The following is a 22,625-nucleotide window of genomic DNA, read 5'->3' as shown; positions in this document are numbered from 1 at the left end:
TTTAATTATTGGCTGAATTGAATTGAACTGAAAGGGATCTACCTATTAAATAGTAGTCATGCATTCAGCAATGGCCCAATGTATCTGGCCTTAAAAGTAAATTCTGGGCAGCTAGTTGGTGTAGTGGACAGAGCACCAGCCCTGAAGTCAAGAGGACCTGAGTTCAAATCTGTTCCTAGACACTTAACATTTCCTAGCTGTGTGACCCTGGACAAATCACTTAACCCCAATTGCCTCAGGGGAAAAAAAAGTAAATTCTGCAGTGGGCAAAGCAAAGGATATTTTAAAGACATAAAACATGCCAGAATCCCTAATAGTAATGTTTCAGCATTTAGCAAATAAATGTGATCATGTCCAAAGGATGGAAGATCTTTCTATGATTGACATATGATTATCTTTGGGATCAAGAGAGGTGATATTTCAACAGTTATCTACATTATGGGAGCAAAGGAAGAAGTGAGGGTCTAGAAAGCTGGGGTATATAACAGTGGCAGGATTCTTCATTCTACACCACTATAAAATACTCAGTATAGGGAAACTGCTTCCAAGTATGGCCTGCTATCAACTGTTTTCATGTCTACAGCACATTTAAGTCCCTCTAAAATTGCCTTTTTAGAATAGATATTCAGCTATCCACATCCGATGACTCCCATGACCCCTTTGAAATTTTGTCTAAATAAATGGGACTATCATGTTTCATAGGTTGAAATGGAGCAGGAGAAATGGAGAAAAATACTGAAATTTGTTTAAGCAAATATGACATTTTGAAAGGGACTTTGAACACTTTTATGAGGAATGACCATTTCATTCCCATCTCCTCCAAATTCAATAAACTCCAGTGGCTCCCTGTTATTTCCAAGAACAAATACAAAATGCTTAATTTGGCATTCAAAGACCTTCATAAAATAATTCCCTCTTATCTTTCTATTCTTGTCAAATCTTACTCCCAATCACATAGTTTTCAATTCAGTGATACTAGCTTCCTCCCTTTTCCACAAACAAGATATTCCATTTCATGGCTCCAGTTATTCTCTATGATTGTCTCCCATGCCTGGAATGCTCTTCCTACTCCACTCCAACTACCGACCTTTTTAGCTTCCCATCTAAATGTTCCATCTAAATCCTACCTTCTACAGAAAGTCTTTTCCAACCCTTCTAATTTCCAGCTCTTCCCCTCTTCTAAGTATTTTCTATTTTTCTGCATATAACTTGCTTTGTATATATTTGATTGTATGTTGTCTCTCTTATTAGATTGTAAACTTCTTGTGGTCTAGAACTCATTTTGCCTCTGTTTTTTTTTTTTTATTTGTTTGTTTATTTTTTGTATGCTCCACTCTTAGCACAATGTCTGGCATATAGTAAGCACTTAATAAATGTTTATTGAATTGAATTGAATAAAATTTAAGTTATGAACTCCCAAGTGGCCCAAAATAGCATATGTTCCAGTTAGAGTCTCTTACTTACTTGGGTCATGTTGGAAAGGAAATTCACTTGGCCATAGTTTAATGCACAAGTGATGGGTTTTTAGTTCTGCATTTCACAGCAGCAAGCAGCTAACATTAGCCACCAATAACTGAGGATCTGTCGCATCAAGTAGATTCTTATTGTTTAAAAGCTAACTCTTGCTTAGTTATTAAACTTAGCACTGTACAAAGTCAAAAGAGCTCCAGTATCCTTTCTATTAGTTACTGTTTATGTGACTTTGGACAAATCATTTTATTTCTTTGGTCTTCCAAAGATCTTCCAAAGACTCATTTGGGAGCCAGGTGGCAAACTACTGTGACCAAGGATGCTATGTAGCAGACACATGCCCATCTGATTATAATCTCATTTCCCAAGGGTCTGGTACTGACTTGAGGTGAACCTTTGTGATAAAGAAGAGATAGAAATACTAGGAAAGGGAAAGGAAGAAGAGAGAACTTAGGAGAGCCATGTGGAAAAGAGGAGCAGAAGTGACATCTGAGTCCTGAGCTGCTGAAAGTAGAGAGCCATGCTAGAAAAGGAGCATTAATTGCTTTCTTGGAAGGCTATAAGTGGCAGATGTTGTCATACCTGTCTCAGCAAACCTCATCTCCATGTGGGTTCCCTGGATTCTTACTTCCTTTCTCCCTTCTCAGTATTTGTAGATCCTCCTTAAGTACTAGCCACCAGTCTCCTAATTATAGGAATCCTGTTCTAATAGGCTGGCATCTACTGCAAAGCACGCATACAGGAAAGCCTAGCCTTGTCCTTGTGTGATACTCCATTACATCTGTAAAAGATGAGTTGAACTAGATGATCTTTCATGTCCTTTTCAGTTCCATACACTATGATCCTATGAATGTCAACAAGGCTGAACTGTGATCCTTTCTGAGAGCTGATTACTTTGATGGTTTTTAAAAGAGAAAAGAGTGAACTTTGGCTGATTCTTGGAAAGACCACCACATCGCACATGGTGCTTTTCATCCATTATTCCTTTCCTTCAGAGTCTCTGTGAAGTGAAATGTTATCAGAAAAGGCCTATAAGTTCTTCCCTGTGAGACTCAATCACCTTCTCAGATGGCAGTTCTGCGTCTGTCAAGTTATATTAGTATTAAATCAAGCGGCAAGACACTTGGGCAGTGACTAATCTCTTTTCTCTTATAAAACTCTGACTATATTGGCAGTATTCAACAAGTTGTATCTCAAGAATAACAAAAGTAGAAACCTTTTCTATCCTTTTATACGGAAAAAGAGCTGAAATACTGTCTTGTATGAGGCCCTACAGAAGGGAAACTCTCCAGCTAGTCCACTGATGAATATGAGGTGATGGACCACCACAAACCATGAAAAATAAAAGGATTGGACTAGATGATTCCCATTTGGCTCCAACATCCCATGTTTCTAAAAAATGATGAGATTGAGAAGAACAAGATTGAATGTAATTATTTAAAAGCTATCATCTGTCATTGACTATAGAAGTCTCTTAAAGACAAGTGGAAGACTCTCTGCAAGCTATTTAAAACAACAACTCTTCCCCCTCAAAGCAATTCCAAATATCCCAAGAATAATGATCAGAAAGTAGGTGAAATAAAAGCAGGCTTTCCCTTTCTAACTCCTGTAATTGTCATATTTAGAAGAAAAAAATACAAATTTCAAAGAGATGATGAAGGGATCAAATACTTATTTGTTTCAGTTCAAGAAAGGATAGAAGCTTTTTCTTCCATGTGTTTAAAAGGCACATGAAGGTTATTTTTAAAATGTACATATATATCTAGATTTAGAGTTCTTAATTTGGGATCCATGGAGCGTCAATGGATCTGGAAAAGATTCAGAGGGGGATGTCCATGAACTTGGATAGGGAAAATATTACATCTTTATTTTTACTAATCTCTAACTAAAAACCTAACACTCCCTTCAATTTCTTAAAAATATGCTTCTATGAAGTGTCTATAGGCTTCACTAAATGACCAAAGGGCTCTAGGACACACACACACACAAAGGTTAAGAACCTCAGCTCTGCTGTCACAACTAGATGGGCAAACAGATCTAGAACTTCCTTCAAGCTATAGTTTAGCCATCACTTCCTACAGAGTCCTTTCCTTATTTCCCTAATTGTTAGTAATCTCCTTTTCTAGAAATTACTTTGCATTACTATGTATTTCTACGTCAAAGGGTTTGTGAACAAGCACAGGACCTGGTAGCTGTGCTGGGTTGATAGAGTAGATACAAATTTCAAATGTGTTGTTTATGTTCTCCAGGTGATTTATTTGACCTAACATACTCCCCTCTGATGTTAGGAGCTTTTTGCAACTCTAATGGAAAGTCAAGGAAAGGACAAATTTCCAAAGCTTCTCAGACCAAAGTGTGTGTTCACTTCCATATCATAGACTTTGGGGGCACATTATTTCTTTCACAAAAAGAGACAATAAAAGGAGAAGGGTCACGCTGATCTCAAGTACTTTTGATTTGGCTCATGGGAAATATAATAACAGCACAGTTCGTACTCAGCACTGGAAAAGCTGAAGAGTTTCCCCTTCTATAAGTTCCAAGGCAGGACTGTATTCCAGTTTTCTTTTTTTCCCCCTGCTAATAAAAGGATGGGAACTGTTTCCATTTTTTTAATACTTGAGTTACAACTTGTGGAACATTGGGCAGAAAATATCTCCATGCAGTGGAAAGAGTTATTTTATTTCTCTTATCTGTAGCAATGTAAAATACAACACACTGAAAATTTTGTTGACCAACAAGCTTTATTACATTTTAAAAGGATAATAGTGAAAGTAACCATTTGAAGAAAAGAACAATGATGTCAAAGCCCCAAATGATCTTTCAAGAAGACTAAAAAGAGACAAAGGATTGACTTGATTCACAGTTAATTGTTTTTTCATACACAATTGTACTGGGGAGAGAAGCCCAAATAAAAAGAGAAAGGGATTTACTTTCTCAACTCCAAATTGACACCAGGTCAACTGAGCATGGAGCCACCATACTTCCTCTATTTGAATTCCCAACAAATAGTCCTGGACAGCAATCTGCCCTAATCTCATCAGGCAGCATGACATCTGCTGCACTTTTTGTAATGACATGATTGCTTCCTCCTTTTTTTCACAGACTCTTCATTAGCAAAGTCAGAGAAGACTCTAGAACTTGGATAATCCTACTAATTCATTTAGATTAGCTCCTCCAACTACCAAGTCTCTTAAGTCATTGATCTCTGTAGGCATGGTAGGTTACACATAGAATCTGTGTATGTATTGTATCTCCCCCAAAGAAAATAAACCCTTTGAAGATAGTTTTTTTTTAAATATTCAGTTCACTGTAGGTGAATGTAGAAGCCCTTATCTTAGTAGATAATAGAAATCTGATTTCAAGCCCAATACTTTAGCCACTGACTCTTTACTTTCCACATGTTAACATATTAACTTTCTACACCTCAATATCATGCTTTCAAATAGCTATCTTCATTCATTTAATGCTCCAAGTCAAGTATCTCAAGACCCTCACTGTAATATAGTTCAGCCCCTCAATATAATATTCATTCTCTCATTAATTGTTAACCAATCAGAATCGATCAGTAACTTTTAAGGGCTTATAAACTGTAAGCAGTCAAGACTGCCACTGACCTCTTTTTATTAATAAACATGCTAGCCTTATTAATAAAATTATTATTCAGAAATTCTATCCCTTGAACTTTTTAAATGTCACAAATGTATGAAATACCTATTAGGAAAAGATAGCACACATATGGCAAAAGCCTGGCAGGAAAGCAAATGAGTGAAGAAAATCCTTATGCTCAGAGTAATTTCAACTGGATTGCAGGGCTTGATATCATTAGTTCATTTAGGAATGTAATTCCTATCTCAAAGCCTATTGGTCCAGTACTCTTTCTTCATTGGTGGAGATGAATGCTCTGCCTTGAGAGATAAAATGGAATTAGTGAGAGACATAGGGGAGTCCTTGTTGCAAACCCATATAGTCAAGCAAACAAATTCCCTCACTGGCCATATCAAAAAATAGATGTCTCATTCTGCATTCCGATTACATCTCTTTATCAAGAGGTAAGTAATACATTTCATCATGTGTTCTATGGAATTGTGGTTGATCATTACACTAATCAGACTTTCAAAGTTGTTCATCTTAACAATATTGTTCTATTGGTTCCATCCACTAACCATACAAGAGTTCATATAAGTCTTCCTAAGTTTCTCTGATACCATCCTCTTCATGATTTCTTATGGTAAAATAGTATTCTATTACATTTCTATTCATAATTTGTTAAGTCATTTCCCAATTAATGATCACCTCCTCTTTTTCTAATTTTTTGCCATCATAGAAAGAATTGCTATAAATATTTTTGTACATCCTTAAAGTTTTGTTTTATTTAGGATTAATTCCTTTCTTAATGCACCCTCTCTCTTATTCCTCCTTTTCCTTTCTCTCCTTTCCATCCTATAGAAATGTTTTTCTATAGTCTTGTATGTATTCTTCCCTTCTTTGACCAGTTCAGATGAGAGTAAAGTTCAAGTAAACACTTTCTATAAAATTTAAAGTCTTAGAGAATTGTTAATCAATTGCTAATCAACCTGTTCCAAGTCACATACTATGTGTCAGTAGGACTTGACCCTGGATCTTCCTGACTTTGATCCAATATTCTATCTATTAATTTAACCCTCTCTTAGCAGTGTAATAAAATCTTTGCCCCTTGATTTGGAAGATGTCTAAACCTACAAATTCTTTTGAGACAACTTGCGATACTGCCCTAACATCAATATGCTTTGGGGATATTACTTTATAACCTACCTTTTTGATGGGTAACCTCCACCATTTTGGAGTCTCAATACAGGACAAGTCTGACTTTACCCTGTAATCGCAACATAATGGGCAGGAATCTTCCATTAGCCCAACTTTGGAATTTTTTTTTTACTATCTGATTAGATCTTAATCTGTATAAGTTTTTTAGCAAAATTTCTCACACTGGATGAGGAAGAAGAAAAACAGAAAAAACTTGGTACCAATTCAATAATTAGTTATTAATACAATAGAGAAATCATCATTTCTTTCAGATTGACAGGCATGATGTTACATCTCTATTGTGATGTATTGATTATTCCTTCACTTGTTTATGGTAATCATGATTTATTGCTTATTATTGCTTTTAACTTACTGTTAAGTGGAAGATTATATTGAAAATCTAAAATTGTCATCTTGAGTGGCTGGTTTTATACAAATGGAAATCACTCACCTGGAGGCTCAAGAGCTCTAGTGGAAGTCCCTACAACTCTGAGAGTTTAAGTGTAGTCATATAGTGATCCTTTAGGAATTCAAATCTGTCTGTATGAGATCACCTTGTGGTGAATGAAGCTAAAAAGTTAATGGGGAGGTCCAGGTAGGTATGGCTGACAGTTCTATTATGTCTTAATTTGAATATAAATGTCCAACCAAAGCGTTTAAGTCACTTGACTTTCATACTCATGCATAGTTAATAAACTAGTCCTAGGCTCCCAGTGGTCTAGAACATCCTCTATATTTTACTTGTCAAATTGTGTGTATTCAGTGGGGTAAGTAATGTATACATGCACTTTTGTATCGGCTTTCACTGCTACCTGGAATATACTCCTTCCTCCCTATATCCTTGAAGAATTCCTCTCCTCAAGGATCATTTCAAGCACCAGTCCTACATGGGGATTATTCTAACTTTCTCATGTCTCTCCCATCCCAAGTTATTAGTGTCCTTTCTATTCCTCAATATTACTTTGTATTTATTTTGTTTTTATTATCAATGTACATGTTTCCATTATATAAATTCCTTAAGAACAGGGATAGTTTGTCTTGTCTTTGTATTTTTCTGTCTTAGCATAATATGTCATGCTTGTTCAGTTTTTTAGGTTGTGTCTGACTCTGTGATCCCATCTGAGGTTTTGCCATTTCCTTCTCCAGCTCTTTTTACAGATGAGGAAATTGAGGCAAACAGGATTATGTGACTTGCCCATAGTCACACAGCTAGTAAGGCTTTAATCTTCTAGATTCCATCCTCAGAGCTCTATCCACTGTGCCACCTAGCTGTTTGTTAAATAAATAAATGAATGCATGCACCAGGTAAATACCAACCTGTTCAGAGATTCCACGATGGCACTCTGTTCTCTAAGTCCATGACAGAATATACTTGGCATTTGATGAACCTACAGAGAGCATTCTAAAACAAACCTTCAATGTCTTTTCCAGACTGCCTCTGCTTGATCACTCATTTCTTCCACTCTGACCATACAACAAAGCCTAGATATCACAATTGAAAGCAAATTGCAATAATCACAACAGATTTCCTTACTGTGTTCAGATTCCTTATCTTAGCAAGCTCTGGAGGTTCTTCACATAAAGATGGGCATGAATTGAGTGAGAGAGGCATGAGAAAAACAAAGCTTGAATGGTTCTATTTCTGCATTAATTTAAGGAGTTACTTCTCAAATAACAGCTGTTCTGGGTAATTGGGTTTATAGTGATGAACGTAGTGGATGCCATATTTCCGGTACTGGCCGAGTGACAGCTTATCTCTTCTCCTCAGGTCCCAGTCTTGAAGTCGACAGAAGGTGCACATGGTCTTCTGGGCAGAAGGTCAGATTTGGCCACCATCCAGGTCCAAATGAGCTAGTCAGCAGGAAACTTGGCCAGTTTGCAGCACCATTTTGGGTGAAATCCATGGGTGTGGAGACATCTTTGCAATACCTCTTTTTCCTTCCCTTTTAGAACATGCATCTCAGATGCCAAGAACTCATTTTAAACAACCACAGGAGTTATTTTGGGTATTACTAAGGGCTGAGTTATGATAGTAGCAGAATGATTTAGTCCTTTAAACTAATGGATGACTACTTTGAATGAAGGATATAGTAGCTATATACTTAAGTGAGAGATTCAGAATGAACCCCCCAGATAAGAAACATGACCAGGGACTACATGACAAGAAGAGATATTACCTTCCAAAATAATCCCAGAAATCAACATACCTCATTTTTAAGTAAAAATATAAAGAGCAGATATGAAAAAATAAAGCCCCTTTCCCCACCAGGGAAGCCAGGAAGTGCTGAACTAGTTAAACAGACATGAGATCCTGGGTGTTCTAGTTATGCTCTTGTTTTACTTCTCAAAAAGATCAGAAGTGGAAAGCAATAGAGAAAAGCAAAGGGGCAGCTAAATGGTGTGCAGTGGATAGAGTACCAGCCGTGGAGTCAGAAAGACCAGAGTTCAAATTTAGCCTCAGAAGCTTCCTAGCTGTGTGACCTAGGGCAAATCACTTAACCCCAACTGCTTTGTGAAAAAAAGCAAAAAATAAAAATAGCATTTTATAAATGAACTAAAATAATTGCTAGCATTTATAAAACATTTGAAGTTTTGCAGAACATTTATTTTATTCTCACAGCAACCTTTTGAGTGAAGTGCAATTATCATTCCCATATTTTGAAAGGGAAAATGGAAGCAGACAAATTTAGTTAAATGACTTGCCCAGCAAATATCTGAGGCTGATTTTGTTTTTCAATTATTATTATTATTTTTTGGTTTACATGTTTCTTATCATCTGAGACTGATTTTGAATTCTGATCTTCCTGACTCCAGGCCCACTGCTCCATTTACTATAACTACCTCAGTGTCCTAACATGACTTTTAGACAAATCATTTAATCTCTATGTATTTGAAGATTCTTGGACTATTTCCCTGCCTCATAGTTATTGTGAGGATGATACTTTGGAGTAGTCATGATATAGAAGGCATATACAGTATATAGCACAGTGAAAAAAACACTGCTTTGGTATTAATAGACTAGCTCGGAGCTTTGATTCAATAATTAGCAAAGTGGTAGTGGGTATTTACCTCAATTTTCTCACCCAAAAGATGGGAATAAATATAACTGTATAATAGAGAATTATATTACTCTCAGCTTTAGTATTGCTCTAGTGCATAGGTGTTTTGACTTCACCAAAGTAAACATAATGGAGATAATGTTGATATATGGTTTGCTAAGTTAATATATACTCTGCTAGAATCCTCAAGTATGATTTTGTAGCCATTTTTTCTGTTTTACTCAGGAGAATTCTTCCCTATCTACCATTTTGAAAAACATTGTAGATTGTACTCATTTGTATATTAGTCTACTACTTGGTTCCTTCTTGTCATTTACTTTGTTTTAATGTTTAGATTTAACATAGATTGTAATCTCTTATGAGCAGGGACTGCCTTTTGGTTCTTCATATAGTCCCAGTGCTAGCATATAGTAGGTCCTTAATAATTGTTAGTTGATTGATTGATGGATTAAATGCATTGTTCTTGGATCAATGTCTTTTGCACGGTTTGAAAATGGATAGTATTTTATTGGTGGGGACTCAGCATGTAATATACATATTGACCAATCTAGTCGCCACTAACCTTCCAAGTCTTGGAAAGGTCTCCACAATAGATTCTTTAGAATTTTCAGGTTTCTAGTGTTTAATTTGCATTACCTGCTTCACAGAATATAATTGCTTTGAAAGCCTGAAATTACAACATAAACATGAATTATCTATGGATATTTTTAATTCACTCATTAATAAGACGGACACAAATCAAGTAATACCTCATACCCAGCAATTTGGCAAAAATGACAAGAAAAAGGAATTATCAATGTTGGAGAGATTGTGGAAAGAAGGGTACATTGTTGTACTGTTGATGGAACTATAAGTGTAACGATTCTAGAAAGCAATTTGGAATTCTCGAGAAAAAAACTAAAATGTCCATGTTCTTTAACCATGATTCTACAGCTGGGCAAATATCTCAAGGAGGTCACTAATTTAAAAAAAGGATTCTAATAAAGTCTTTTTTTTTAATGGGGGTGTCCCACCTACCCCATTATACAGTACTTTTTTGAAGTACCAAAGAGTTAGAAATGATATATATCCATTATTTGGGGAATGGTTAAACAAGATGTGATAAAGGGATGTAATAAAATATTATGGGATTATAAGAAACCAGGAATAAAATGAATATAGAGAATTATAGGAAGATTTTATAAAATGATGGTAAGTAAAGTAAGCAGAACTAGGAAAATAATATGCAAAATGATTACAATTTAAATAGAAAAAAAAAATCAAGCCCCAATTCTGGGAAATTATGATCAATCTTGGCCCCATAGGAAAGCTAAATACAAGGCATTTCCTTTTTGCCTCTGCTGAGGCAGGGGATTATGGGTGTGGAATACTACAAAAAAAAAAAATCACATTTTATGATGTGTTGGTTAGATTTGCTGACCTATTTTTTCCCCTTCTCTTTTAAACATCTTTGTTATAAAGGGTGGCTCCCTGGTAGGAGAGGGACACGTTTATTTTTTTTTTAAATTATTCATTAATGTCTTCTTTAGAAATGGGTGAAATTCTCTTACAACTCTTTTCCTTTTTATTTTCTATAATCTGCTAACTCTGTATGGGTCTAGAAACTGTAAAGTATGGAATTTACGGAGTGTTTATACAAAGTAATTATGAGTGACACTAATAGAAAAAATCAGGCTGATTCTTAGGGATAAACATTCCCCATAGTGAGCCTCTTGTGAAAAGGGGTAAGATCTGAACTGTTTATTAAGGCTGCACTTAGGCCCATTGCACACCATATGCAAAGCAGATGAGAAAGTGCTGGGGAGGAGAGTGAGCCACTGGCAGGAGTTAGGAATAATGTCTTCAAATGTCTGTTCACTATCCCTTAGTTCCCAGATTAGGAGATTTTTATTTTCTCAGCATTTTTTAAAAAAAAGAAACACATAGGCATGGAACAAATATGACATTTATTTTTCATTCACGTGGAAATCGTGTGACTTTTGCATGACAATATTAGGGAGGGGATGGTCCATGGGGCAGCATGCCCAGAGTTTCCAAAGGCTATTTTCTTAGACATGAGGACATATCACTTTTAATTGCAGGAAGTTTTCACATGGAGTACATTTAGCAATGAACAAATAATAGAGTTACTGACTTTCAAATAAAGAATAATACCCTGTAAGAAAAGTGGAATTTATTCACCTTCAAAGGGATTTGGGGTTTGCTTTATATGTCAGAAGATTGTTCAGCATCCCAAAAATCAAAAAAGGAATGCTTGCTTGGATGGAGAGAGAAAGAATAAGTTTGAAGGTCTCTGTTAATATCTATCTACATGCCTCAGAGACTTGTCTTGACCACTTCCCTAAGAGGGCCTGGGATAATTTTGGTGAGATCAAATAACAAGACCTAGCCCTGACTGGTAGATGCAGGGAGTTGGGGACTGGCTTATGCCACCAAAAACATTTCCAATCTTTGGAGAGCAAGCAACCTATCAAATATTTTCTTGGTGATGTGCTCCTCTCTCAGCCTCATGTTTCCCTCATCTTCACCTCCTTCCCCAACTCCAAGGAAAAGTTCCTATTATCTTCAGTCTCCCATAGACACTTGTCTTTTACTCTCTCAACTGACTCAGTTCCATTGATCTATCTATTCTAAACTCTTTATTTTTACTCTCCTCCCTTCTTCCCCATTCTGGCCAACTTTCTCACTCATAAAACCTCCACAAGCTTCCTCTGCCCAGAAAGATTTTTTTCCATCAGATTTACTAAACTTATTTCCTTTTACCAAGAATTCTTTGAAATCTTTTCCAGGATTCTTGCTTTTGAGTAGGATAATGATCCTTCTCTCCCACCAAGCTGCTCTAAACACCAAAAAACATTTGCAAATGGTTTTATAAAATTCCAGGACGTGCTAAATAGAAACCATGCTAACCAGATTTGTTAGTGCTCAAGCAAATCATAGACCCTTACTCTAGCTATACCACTGCCCTGTCTATTTAGCAATATATAGGAAACAGATGGCATTGACCCTTGCCCTCCTCACTTACATGGGTATTGTCCCCCTTGCCCTGCTCTCCCCATTCCCCCTCCGTCCTGCTTACTTGACCTTCTGTAATTGGGCCTAGGGATGTTGTACTTTTCTGTCCACAGAAGGGGTGCCCATCAGAAATGGTCAAATGAATGAGACTATTTGGGGATGCTCAAAGAGCACAGCCATGAAATCAAGATGGATAGAGTTCAAGATATATTATAGAAGGTCATGGGATAAAGTGAAAGAGGCAGAAGGAATGGGGAGCAGAATACATCCTGCTAGCCTTTCCAATGAGTAATATGACAAATGACTACTTGAATAGAGGACTTAAGAATCAAGGAAGACAGAAAGCAAGGATGCTGAAAGCTGAAACAGGAACTGCTAGGGTCTGAGAAATCAGAATCATATACATTTGAGAGCTAATGCAATATTAAATATGGAGTTCAACATTTTCTGTCATTTTATAAGTGAGAAAACAGATGCAGAGAACATGAAGTAATTCTCTGCCTTCTTCCCTAACTAATGTAAAATTTACAAACTTACTATGTACAAAACCTACCTGTTCTATTGTTTATGTTTTAGGTTCACCCAGGAGTCTCTTGAGAGAAGATCAAGAATCGAGAGGGTGACTTGAAATTCTAAACATGAGGCAAAAATATCATCCTTGATTTTAACCTCTTAAATATGTAAGATTTTTCATCTTTATTCAATTTGAGAAGGGAACTATGAGAGACTCCTTCCAAGTGCTTGGAAAGTTGATGAGTCAATGATAGGTGATTGATGAAGCTCTAGTCCATTTTCAAGTGCACAGCTTGGATTAGAGCAGGAACCATGAATTTGAGAACATCTCATTGTTTTGAGGAGCATTTTTCTATAGAAAATTTATATTTATGGAATTGAAAATTGAGTGAGTTTTAAAAGACACGAGTGACCTTTGCCCAGGAATCAAGGGTTGAAAGTGGAGCATAAATTCTTTTAAGTCCTACAAAGGATTCTTCAGTGAACACCTAGGATAGTTGAAATGGCTATGCCATTCGCCAAATGCTTTAGCTAGTATCAGTCCTACCAAACTCATCCTGCACAACAGAATTAGGAGGGAGGTGAAAACCCTTGTCTGTTCCTAATTTAAATTTAAATTTTTATTTTCAATTTTTTTCAAATATTTATTTTTTCAAATGTTAAAGAGCACAAAGACAAAAGATTTCTACCACCTCTACCTGATATGGGACTTCCATGGGGACCAAATGAAACTGCTCCCATACTCAAGGCCGGTTCCCAAATATTAAATATAAAAGTCTTTTTTTTTTGTCTGTTATTGAAGCTATTATTGGCTTAGCACAAATGCAAAAATTCTGAAGCCCATCAGGTAGAAGATGTAACTGAAGCAGATTTTGGAAATTATGGATAATAAATTTTTAACATGATATCAGGGTTTGAAAATCATAGGAAGTCAGCAACAGACAAGAAGATGGGCAACATTAGAGGGCCCATCTCCAAAGGAACGAACTATTCTCACATGTCTGAGGACAGTTGTTATTCCCAGGGCCCTTTCATCTTTTGGCTTAGGCAGATACATAAGGTGGAGGGGGATCCTTACTTGCAGCTGCACCCCCGCTTGCATCGGCACCCACATTCATACCCATACCTCCCCCTGCCCCTGCTCCTACACCCACTGCAGTTGCTGTCGAGGCTGTAGTTGTGTCATCATAGGGTGGTAACAGCACCTGAGGAAGAAGCAGAAACAAAGAATGAAGTGAAAAAGTAAAAACAAAAGAAATCCATAGTTGTTGAATTAATTACAATTTTCAACAGTCATTTAAAAAAAAGTTAGGCTCATTGATCAAGTTCGTTCTTATTAGCCACAATTTAATTTAATTTAGCAATTTAATTCAATTTAGCAAACATTTGTTAATTTGTGTACAACATTAATTTAGGTACTGGGGATACAAAAACAAAGTTTTTTTTTTTTTAAAAAAATCTGCTCTCAAGAAACAAGGATACAAGATAGACATAGATCAGCCAACAAAAGATAATTTTAGGATGAGGACATTAACAAATTAGGAGATTATGAAACCATTTCTATAGAAAGCAACACCTGAGATGAAAAACTAGCCAATGAATCAAAAATATTTATTAAGTAGATTATTAGTATATATTATTAGTGTAAGTATTAAGTAGATTATACCAGGAGGATTTAGCAAGGCCATACAATGGATAGAGTGATAGGCCTGAGTTAGGAAAACTCATATTCCTGAATTCAAATCTGACCTCAGATAATTATTAGCTGTACATTCCTGGACAAGTCATTTAACTTGTTTGCTCAATTTCCTTATTTGTAAAATGAGCTGGAGAAAGAAATGGCAAGCCACTTCACTATCTTTGCCCCAAATAGAATCACAAAGAATCAGACACAACTGAAAAACAACTGTGCTAAGCTCTAGTAATACAAAGAAAGGTAAATAACATCTAAAAATTAACTTATAAATATATATACATATATACTTATAAAATTATACACTTTCTGTTTGGCAGTTCAGGGAACCTATACAAAAACTGACCATATATTAGGACATAAAGATCTCAAAATCAAATGCAGAAAAGCAGAAACAGTAAATGCATTTTTTTCCCAATCACAATGCAACAAAAATTACATTTAATAAAGGGTCAGGGAAAACAGACCAAAAAGAAAATGGAAACTAAATAATCTCATTCTAAAGAATAAATGGGTGAAACAGCAAATCATAGACACAATCAACAATTTCGTCCAAGAGAATGACAATATGAGACAGCATACCAAATTTGTGGGATGCAGCCAAAAAGGTAATAAGGGGAAATTTTATATCTTTAGATGCTTATTTGCATAAAATAGAGAAAGAGAAGATCAATAAACTGGGTTTGCAACTAAAATAGCTAGAAAAAGAACAAATTAAAAACCCCCAATCAAATAAAAGGTGAGAGCAATAAAAATGAAAGTAAAAAAAAAAAAAAACTATTGAATTAATAATTAAAACTAAACATTGGTTTTATGAAAAAACCAACAAAATACATAAACCTTTAGTTAATTTGATTAGAAAAAGAAAATAGGAAAATCAAATTGTTACTCTCAAAAATGAAAAGGGAGAACTATCACCAAATGAAAAGGAAATTAGAGCAATTATCATGGGTTACTTTGCCCAACTTTATGCCAATAAATTTAACAACCTAAGTGAAATGGAGGAATACCTACAAAAACTTAAATTGCCCAGATTAACAGAAGAGGAAATAAATTACTTAAATAGTCCCATTTTAGAAAAAGAAATAGAACAAGCTATTAGCCAACTCTCTAAGAAAAAATCCCCAGGACCAGATAGATTTACATGTGAATTCTACCAAACATTTAATGAACACTTAACTCCAATACTATATAAAATATTTGAAAAAAATAGGGAATGAAATACTCTTAAACCAGTTAGGATGAAACAGAGAAAGAAAATTATAGACCAATCTCCCTAATGAATAGTGATGCAAAAATCTTAAATAAAATATTAGCAAAGAGATTACAGATAATCATCCCCAGAATAATATACCACAACGGAATAGGATTTATACCAGGAATGCAGGGCTGGTTCAATATTAGGAAAACTATTAGCATAATTGACTATATCAATAACCAAATTAACAAAAACTATATGATTATCTCAATAGATACAGAAAAAGCATCTTTAATAATAAAAATAAATGAATGAATGGATAAATAAGTGAGCGATTAAGTGAATAAATAAATAAATAGATAGATGAGTAAAGTGAAAGTTATAGAAGGAGAGGAGAGGGAGCATTCTAGAAGTCAGGTACAGAGAAGGTCAAGTATAAGTAATGGAAATTAGATAATGGTTGATTATATAGAGTGTATAAAGGGGAATAATAAGAGACATTTTGAATTCTTAAAGATTAGGAGTGACCTTTTATCTTTTCCTTTCTTATTCCTTCTATGATCTGTCATGTTTTCTTTCCATGTTTTCTAGAATTGTAATCAGGAATTTTTGTACTGGGGAAACAGTGGATGGCAGGATAGAGGCTAAGAGAAATTCATCTAGGCTGCTACCATTATGAGGATGATATTACAAGGTTTCTACCTGCTGAAGGACTTAATGCTGCTGAGAATGATGTGGAATAAGTAGAAATGGGAGCCAGAGGCATAATAACTTGTAGGGAAAAAGAGTGCCCCAGGATGAAGCTATCATCATTAAGAGAGCCTGGAGGGGTGGTGGATGACAGAGGAAGGAAGAAGAAGCACACCCTAAAACAGTGTTCTTGGGCACTTCAAATTTCAAAAACTTTGGACAAGCTTCAGTTGCCCTACCCTGGTTATGGCATAATAAAATATAATTTTAACTAAAGAATTTATTCATCTTGTTTAAAGAAGATCTCTTTCTCCTATAGAGTTTTCAAATAAGATTTTTTTGGGGAGGGGGAAGGATAAAGCCATTTTAGCTGTTGTGTTTTATAAATATAATTGGTCTTCAGAACTGTTTTCAAAAATAGGATATTATTGCTCTAGTTCACAAAAATAATCCAAATTATTTGGGAATAATTTCTCTTCATCGAAACATGTGTCAATGCCCATGCCCCTGCTTGATACCTTTCTCTTATGCTCCTCCCTTTCATTAGAATTCTCCATATCTGGAATTGCCATGCAATTCCTCCAATTAGTACTTCTCTGCCTGTGACATGTATGGATCTGAACTCAAAACCTTCCCTTTCCTTATAAAAGACCTATGTCCATCAGATTCCTCACTCTTTTGTGGATACATGGATTAAATTTAGACTCAGACTCAGAAGTTCCACCTAGGAAATGGGAGAGATATTGGTGTAAACATATACCAAAGTCCTGGGAACAATCTTTTGCACAACTTCTAAGGACTCTTTTCACATTCCCCTGTCTGAAGAGCATTAATACTCTGTGTTGACATCATTTGCTGTATACCTTCCCTACTCTTTTTTTTTTTGCTCTGCTTTGGTCATGTGGGTCCTAGTTTTGGAGGTGTCAGCAATTGCCCCATTGGGAAGACGGATGCTCCCAATCACTATCTTGCCATTCATACTCCCTTGAACTAAGACACAAGGACCTCACTTAAACCAAATGAAAGAGCAAATTTATTTCAGCACTGACCACCTAGCTCCCCTGTTTCTTTAGGGGAACCTTTCTACAGCAAGAGAAGGAAGTATAGTTTGGTTGAGATAATACTGAACCAGGAATCAGAAAACCTAGGTTTTCATCCTGTCTCTGCTACTATACAAGCTGTTTGATCTTGGCTAACTCACAACTTATCATAGCCTCAGTTTCTTTATTTATAAAATGATGGGATTAAACTAGATGATTTTCAAAGTTGCTTCTAGTTTGAAATTTTATGATTTTAAGAGTTTTGTGGGTAGGCCTTCAGAGAAAAAATATAGCATGAACCTCCTCAAAGACATAATAATAGTTTAAGTCAACCTTGGCTTTGGATTTATCCCAAGACTCCATAAGCATTTAATGGCTTGTCAGTGATTGGCTTAGATCAGGCAATAATAATCAGAAACATTATGAAAAAATCCTCCTGTTTACATTTCAGTTACAAAAAAGGAACTGCCTATTACAAAGTTTATGACATATTAGCATTTAAAGATAATTAGTGCTGTCTGAGCTTGGCTTTCCTGGTACAAAACAAAATTTATAAATTTTCTTTTTCTGATTTTTTCTCCTTTGAATTTTGCCAAGGTTTGAATAGTAAGGGAAAATGTACTTTGCATCCATAGTTATGAAACAAGAGTTATATAAATCTTTATGTTTGCTTTTTTGTATTCTTAAATATTTTTATTTGAGTATAGTCTGCCTACCCCATTAAAATGTTAGGTAAGAAACAGATTTTTAATTTTTTATGTATGACTATCCCTATTTTCCCCTTGCATAGAATCTAGAATAAATAACTCTTGGGGCAGCTAGGTGCTGAAGTGGACAAAAAGCTGGACTGTAGTCAGGGAATTTCTCTTCCTGAGCTCAATTTCAGTCTCAGATTCTAATTGGGTGACCCTAAATAAGTCGCTTAATCCTGTTTGTCTCAATTTTCTCATCTGTAAAAAGAGCTAAAGAAGAAAACAGCAAACTATTCCAAAATTTTTGCCAAGAAAACCCCCAAAAAGGTGTCACAGAGTCAGATACGATTGATACAATGAAATAATAAGACTAACTCTCAAGGTTTATTGACAAATGGAGGTCGCAAAAAAGGTTTAAGAGATGGTATCAGGGCCTAGATGGAAATGTAGGTATGGGATAACCCATGATCACTTGATCCCTTCCTTTCCAGCCTACTTGATAAAATAAGTGTGAGGCAAGTAAAAGAGACAATAAGATATTAATGTGTTAAAGTTACTGCATGGTTACAATTTTACAAGGTTTTCTTCCCCTTGATGTAATTAGAATGTAACTAGTTACTGGAGATTGTGGATGTGCCATACTCCTGTAGTCTTTGACAAGCAGGACATAACTGTCTAGAGAGAGATCATCAAAACAGGATGTAGGTAGAGTAAACAGCAGAGGAAAAAGCTGGCCCTTGAGAGAGCATTTCTCTTTGCTTTTCCCCTGTTGCCTCTACTCAAGGGCAGCAGGGCAGGAGGATGGGGTGATATTTCCCCTCCTCTACCAAAAAGTCATAGCACTTTGTATGAAGCTATTTGCCCATCATGAAACACAATACCCAAAGACGGCCATTTGAGGCAACTATGAGAAATGTGACTCTTGACAGCAGAGATGACAGCTAGCTATAGATTCAAGAGGGAATTCCCTTTGGAAGTTGAGAATAGAACTATAGAAAGGAACAGACCCAGAGAGCCCAGCTAAGTGATCTGTTCAGCAGAAATGCCAGGGGCTATCAAAGTAAGAGTACCACAAGAAGAGAAAGGACATGAAGAATCTGGAGAGCCACAGATACAGGTTGCTTTGGCTACATGAATTCTCTAAGTGTGTACTTTATTCTATCCTCATTCTCCCCACCAAGGCTGTGCTCCCTTGTGGTAAAGTGTTCCCCAGCTTCAAAGAGAAATATTTTACTTTTTATTTATTTTATTTTTAATAACTTTTTATTGACAGAGCCCATGCCAGGGTAATTTTTTTTACAATATTATCCCTTGCACTCACTTTTGTTCTGACTTTTCCCCTCCCTCCCTTCATCCCCTCCCCCAGATGGCAAGCAGTCCTTTACATGTTGAATAGGTTACAGTATATACTAGATACAATATATGTGTGCAGAACTGAACAGTTCAAAGAGAAATATTTTATAGTTACTGTTCTTATTTATACCTTTTCAGTAAATACTTTTGCTTTGAAATAATTGTATTTACTGGTCAACTATTTAAAGGTAACAGTATGAGTAGGGACTTATGAATTATAAATTTGAAGTTTCTTGGGTCTAAAGTGATAATTATAAGGCAATGTGGAAGAAGGAAGCCTAGAGAAGACACAATAGAAGGAAATGACAAAGCTGCCTTCTAGAACCTCACTTAAGATGACTTAATAATGGCTCCCAACATCAACAAATATTTATATTTTTTTCTTTTTTTATTAAAGATTTTTTTCCCAAAACACATGCATAATTTTTCAATATTAACCCTTGCAAAACCTTGTGTTCCAAATTTTCCCTCCTTCCCCCTACCTCCTTCCCTAAATGGCAAGTAATCCAATATATGCTAAACATGTTTTTAAAAAGTTAAATCCAATATATGTATACATATTTATATGATTATCATGCTGAACAAGAAAAACCAGATGAAAAAGGGAAAAAAATGAGAAAAAACAAAATAAAAATGCTATGTTGTAATCCACACTCAGTTCCCATAGTCCTCTCTCTGGGTACTGCTTACATTTCTACCAAAATACTTTCTTCACAACAACTTTGTGATAAGGGTAGGATAGCTATAGCTTATCCAGCATTCAGTAACTACTATCAGAATTAGGATTCAAATTCAAGTTCTCTGAGTATTCTACATCTACTAATCTTTACTTCATGCAAACACAAGAATCAATCTCTCAGACTGGAGTTGGGATGGTGAAATGTAAAGAACAGTTTCTAAAGTCAGAGAACTAGGTTCACATCCTAATTTCTCTCACTTCCTATTTGTGTGATCATGGACCAAGTACTTAACATTTGTGTCCTTGAGTTTCCTCATCCATAAGACAAAGGGTTTGGACATGACTAATAAGGGCTCTTCCAACTCTCAATTTCTGATCCTATGACTTATAGAATGTTAAAACTTTTTGTTCAACCATTTCAGTCATGTCTGACTCTTTGTGACCCCATTTGGAGTTTTTTTTTGGCAAAAACACTAGAATGGTTTGCTGTTTCCTTCTCCAGCTCATTTTACAGAAGAGGAAACTGAGGCAAACTAAGGTTTAAGTGGTTCAGCCAGTGTCTGAAAAGATGAAATTTCCTGACTCCAATCTGGCATTGTATCCACTGAGCTGTCGAATATAGTCCAATCCCCACATCTTTCAGAAAAATCTGAAGTCCTGTAAGTTAAAGTAACTGCCCAAAGAAACATAACTGGATAATGGAAAAATTGGGACAAAAGCCAAAGTTTCCCAATCCAGTGTTGTTTACAATATCTCATGTTAATCTCCAGCAGGCCTATCCACAGGACTGAATTCATAGTGCAATTCTCCCCCAACCTCTTGTAAATATACTTTCAGGTCAGCCCTTGGAAGATTACAGTCCCTAAATGATACTGTGCTCCAAAGACTTCTGATGATGTTTATTGCCTGCCATTTTAATGCCTCCTTCTAGGTTACTTTTATCATGATGAATGGCAATGTTTCTAGTTCTGTCGGGAATAACACTTATGGGTGTTAACTTCTCTAGCTCAATTCTCTCCTTCATTAAAAAAAAGGGGGGGCTGGGACTAGGTGACCTCTAAAATCCATTCCAACTTCATTTAAATACAGTATAGACTAAATGAAGTCATACTTGTTATATAGATGCTGATTCATTTCACTGGCAAAGAGAAATGGTATTGTCATGGTGCCATCAAGTCAACTTGACTTTAGATCTTAATTAACTTTCTGGGACAACCAACTTTATTTGTGGCTGGCAGAGTACAAGCTTCCTCCCTGTGCCAAACATATTTCTAAGACTAATAAATACCATATAAAGGCATTAATGTTGTTTCTGGCAACCGTCCTCTATCTGTTGAATTATAAAGATCTTATCTATGGCATTACATTGCCCAGACTTTTACTAAACTTTTAGGAGCATATATGTGCACATGGGCCACAGATATTAGATCTATATCAGCTTATATTCAGGACTGACTCTAGAATCAAAGATGTTGATTCCCTCAATAGCTGCTGTCTAAATATTTCTAAAAAATATTAATGTCCTTTGGAGTTTTTTATGCCACATTTATTTCCTTATATACTCTATTCCAACCCAGAACCCTCACCTGTAACTAAGATAACCATTAAATAAAGTTTACTTATATAGTGGCCTTGTATTCAATATTCTGTTAGAGGTACAGGATGGAAGTTTTTTTATTTTCTGTCTTTCAAGAGCAGGGCTGGACTTTGTATTTAATCAGAGTTCACCTGCTTTTAGTGTTGTTTATGTTTAGGTTACTATCGCATTGTGTGTTTTGTTCTGTTGTTTTTGCTTTAGTCCTTCTGTATCAGTTCATATAGCTCTCCCCTTATTTTTCAGAATTTTTTTCTTGAGAAATTCCATTGAATCCATATATCAGAATGTCTGTTAATTAGGAACTCAATTAATTTGGTAATTCACCATTAAAAAGAAGCCATATTACTTCAATTTTTTGCTACCACAAAGACTATTTTGATAGATTTGCCTTTTGACTTCTTTGGGATCCTTATATCAAATTGTAGAAAGAGCTGAATGATTTTTTTGTTTATTTCCAAATTGTTTTCTTAAATAGTTGGATCAATGACCAGGTATTTGGATATATTAGTATGTCTGTTCAGCTTCCACCAGTCTCTCTAACACTATTTTTAACTTTTATCTTATTTGATTGCCTTTCCTTTTTTTAAAAGAGTGATAGTAGTTGTTTCCTAAATATGACCTGCTAAAATCTTGCTTTAGTATCTAATGGTGTGGAGATGACTTTGGAGTGATGCCTGAGGAACACAAAATCTTGATGTTTATCCTTCAGGATCAGAAAGAATCAAAATAACACAGTGATATCAGTCAGGGTCAATGTACAGAGTGTCTGGCTGTGGTTGATCACAACAATACAATCTAGCAACATTCTACCACAGATTAAGCACAAATAGTCCATGACCATTTG

At 35.7% G+C, this 22,625-nt stretch overlaps 2 protein-coding genes across 2 annotated transcripts in view; both read right to left on the bottom strand.

Annotated features, from left to right (window-relative positions):
- Window positions 1–8,053, bottom strand: part of MATN2 (matrilin 2) — a 217,176-nt gene extending 209,123 nt beyond the window's left edge. The window contains exon 1 of the mRNA XM_051974444.1: window positions 7,917–8,053. Coding sequence (XP_051830404.1) covers window positions 7,917–8,053 — 137 coding nt within the window. The remainder of the gene's footprint in view (window positions 1–7,916) is intronic.
- A 3,185-nt stretch (window positions 8,054–11,238) lies between these two features.
- The window catches only part of LAPTM4B (lysosomal protein transmembrane 4 beta), a 109,952-nt gene continuing 98,565 nt past the window's right edge, over window positions 11,239–22,625 (bottom strand). Inside the window, exon 7 of the mRNA XM_051970898.1 lies at window positions 11,239–14,044. Within this exon, the coding sequence (XP_051826858.1) occupies window positions 13,883–14,044 (162 nt within the window). The 3' untranslated portion in view covers window positions 11,239–13,882. The remainder of the gene's footprint in view (window positions 14,045–22,625) is intronic.

Source organism: Antechinus flavipes, chromosome 1 (assembly GCF_016432865.1).
Source record: "Antechinus flavipes isolate AdamAnt ecotype Samford, QLD, Australia chromosome 1, AdamAnt_v2, whole genome shotgun sequence".
Classification (NCBI taxonomy): Eukaryota; Metazoa; Chordata; class Mammalia; order Dasyuromorphia; family Dasyuridae; genus Antechinus; species Antechinus flavipes.
Note: the sequence above shows the minus strand (reverse complement) of the source record. Positions and strands in the feature narration are given on the sequence as shown.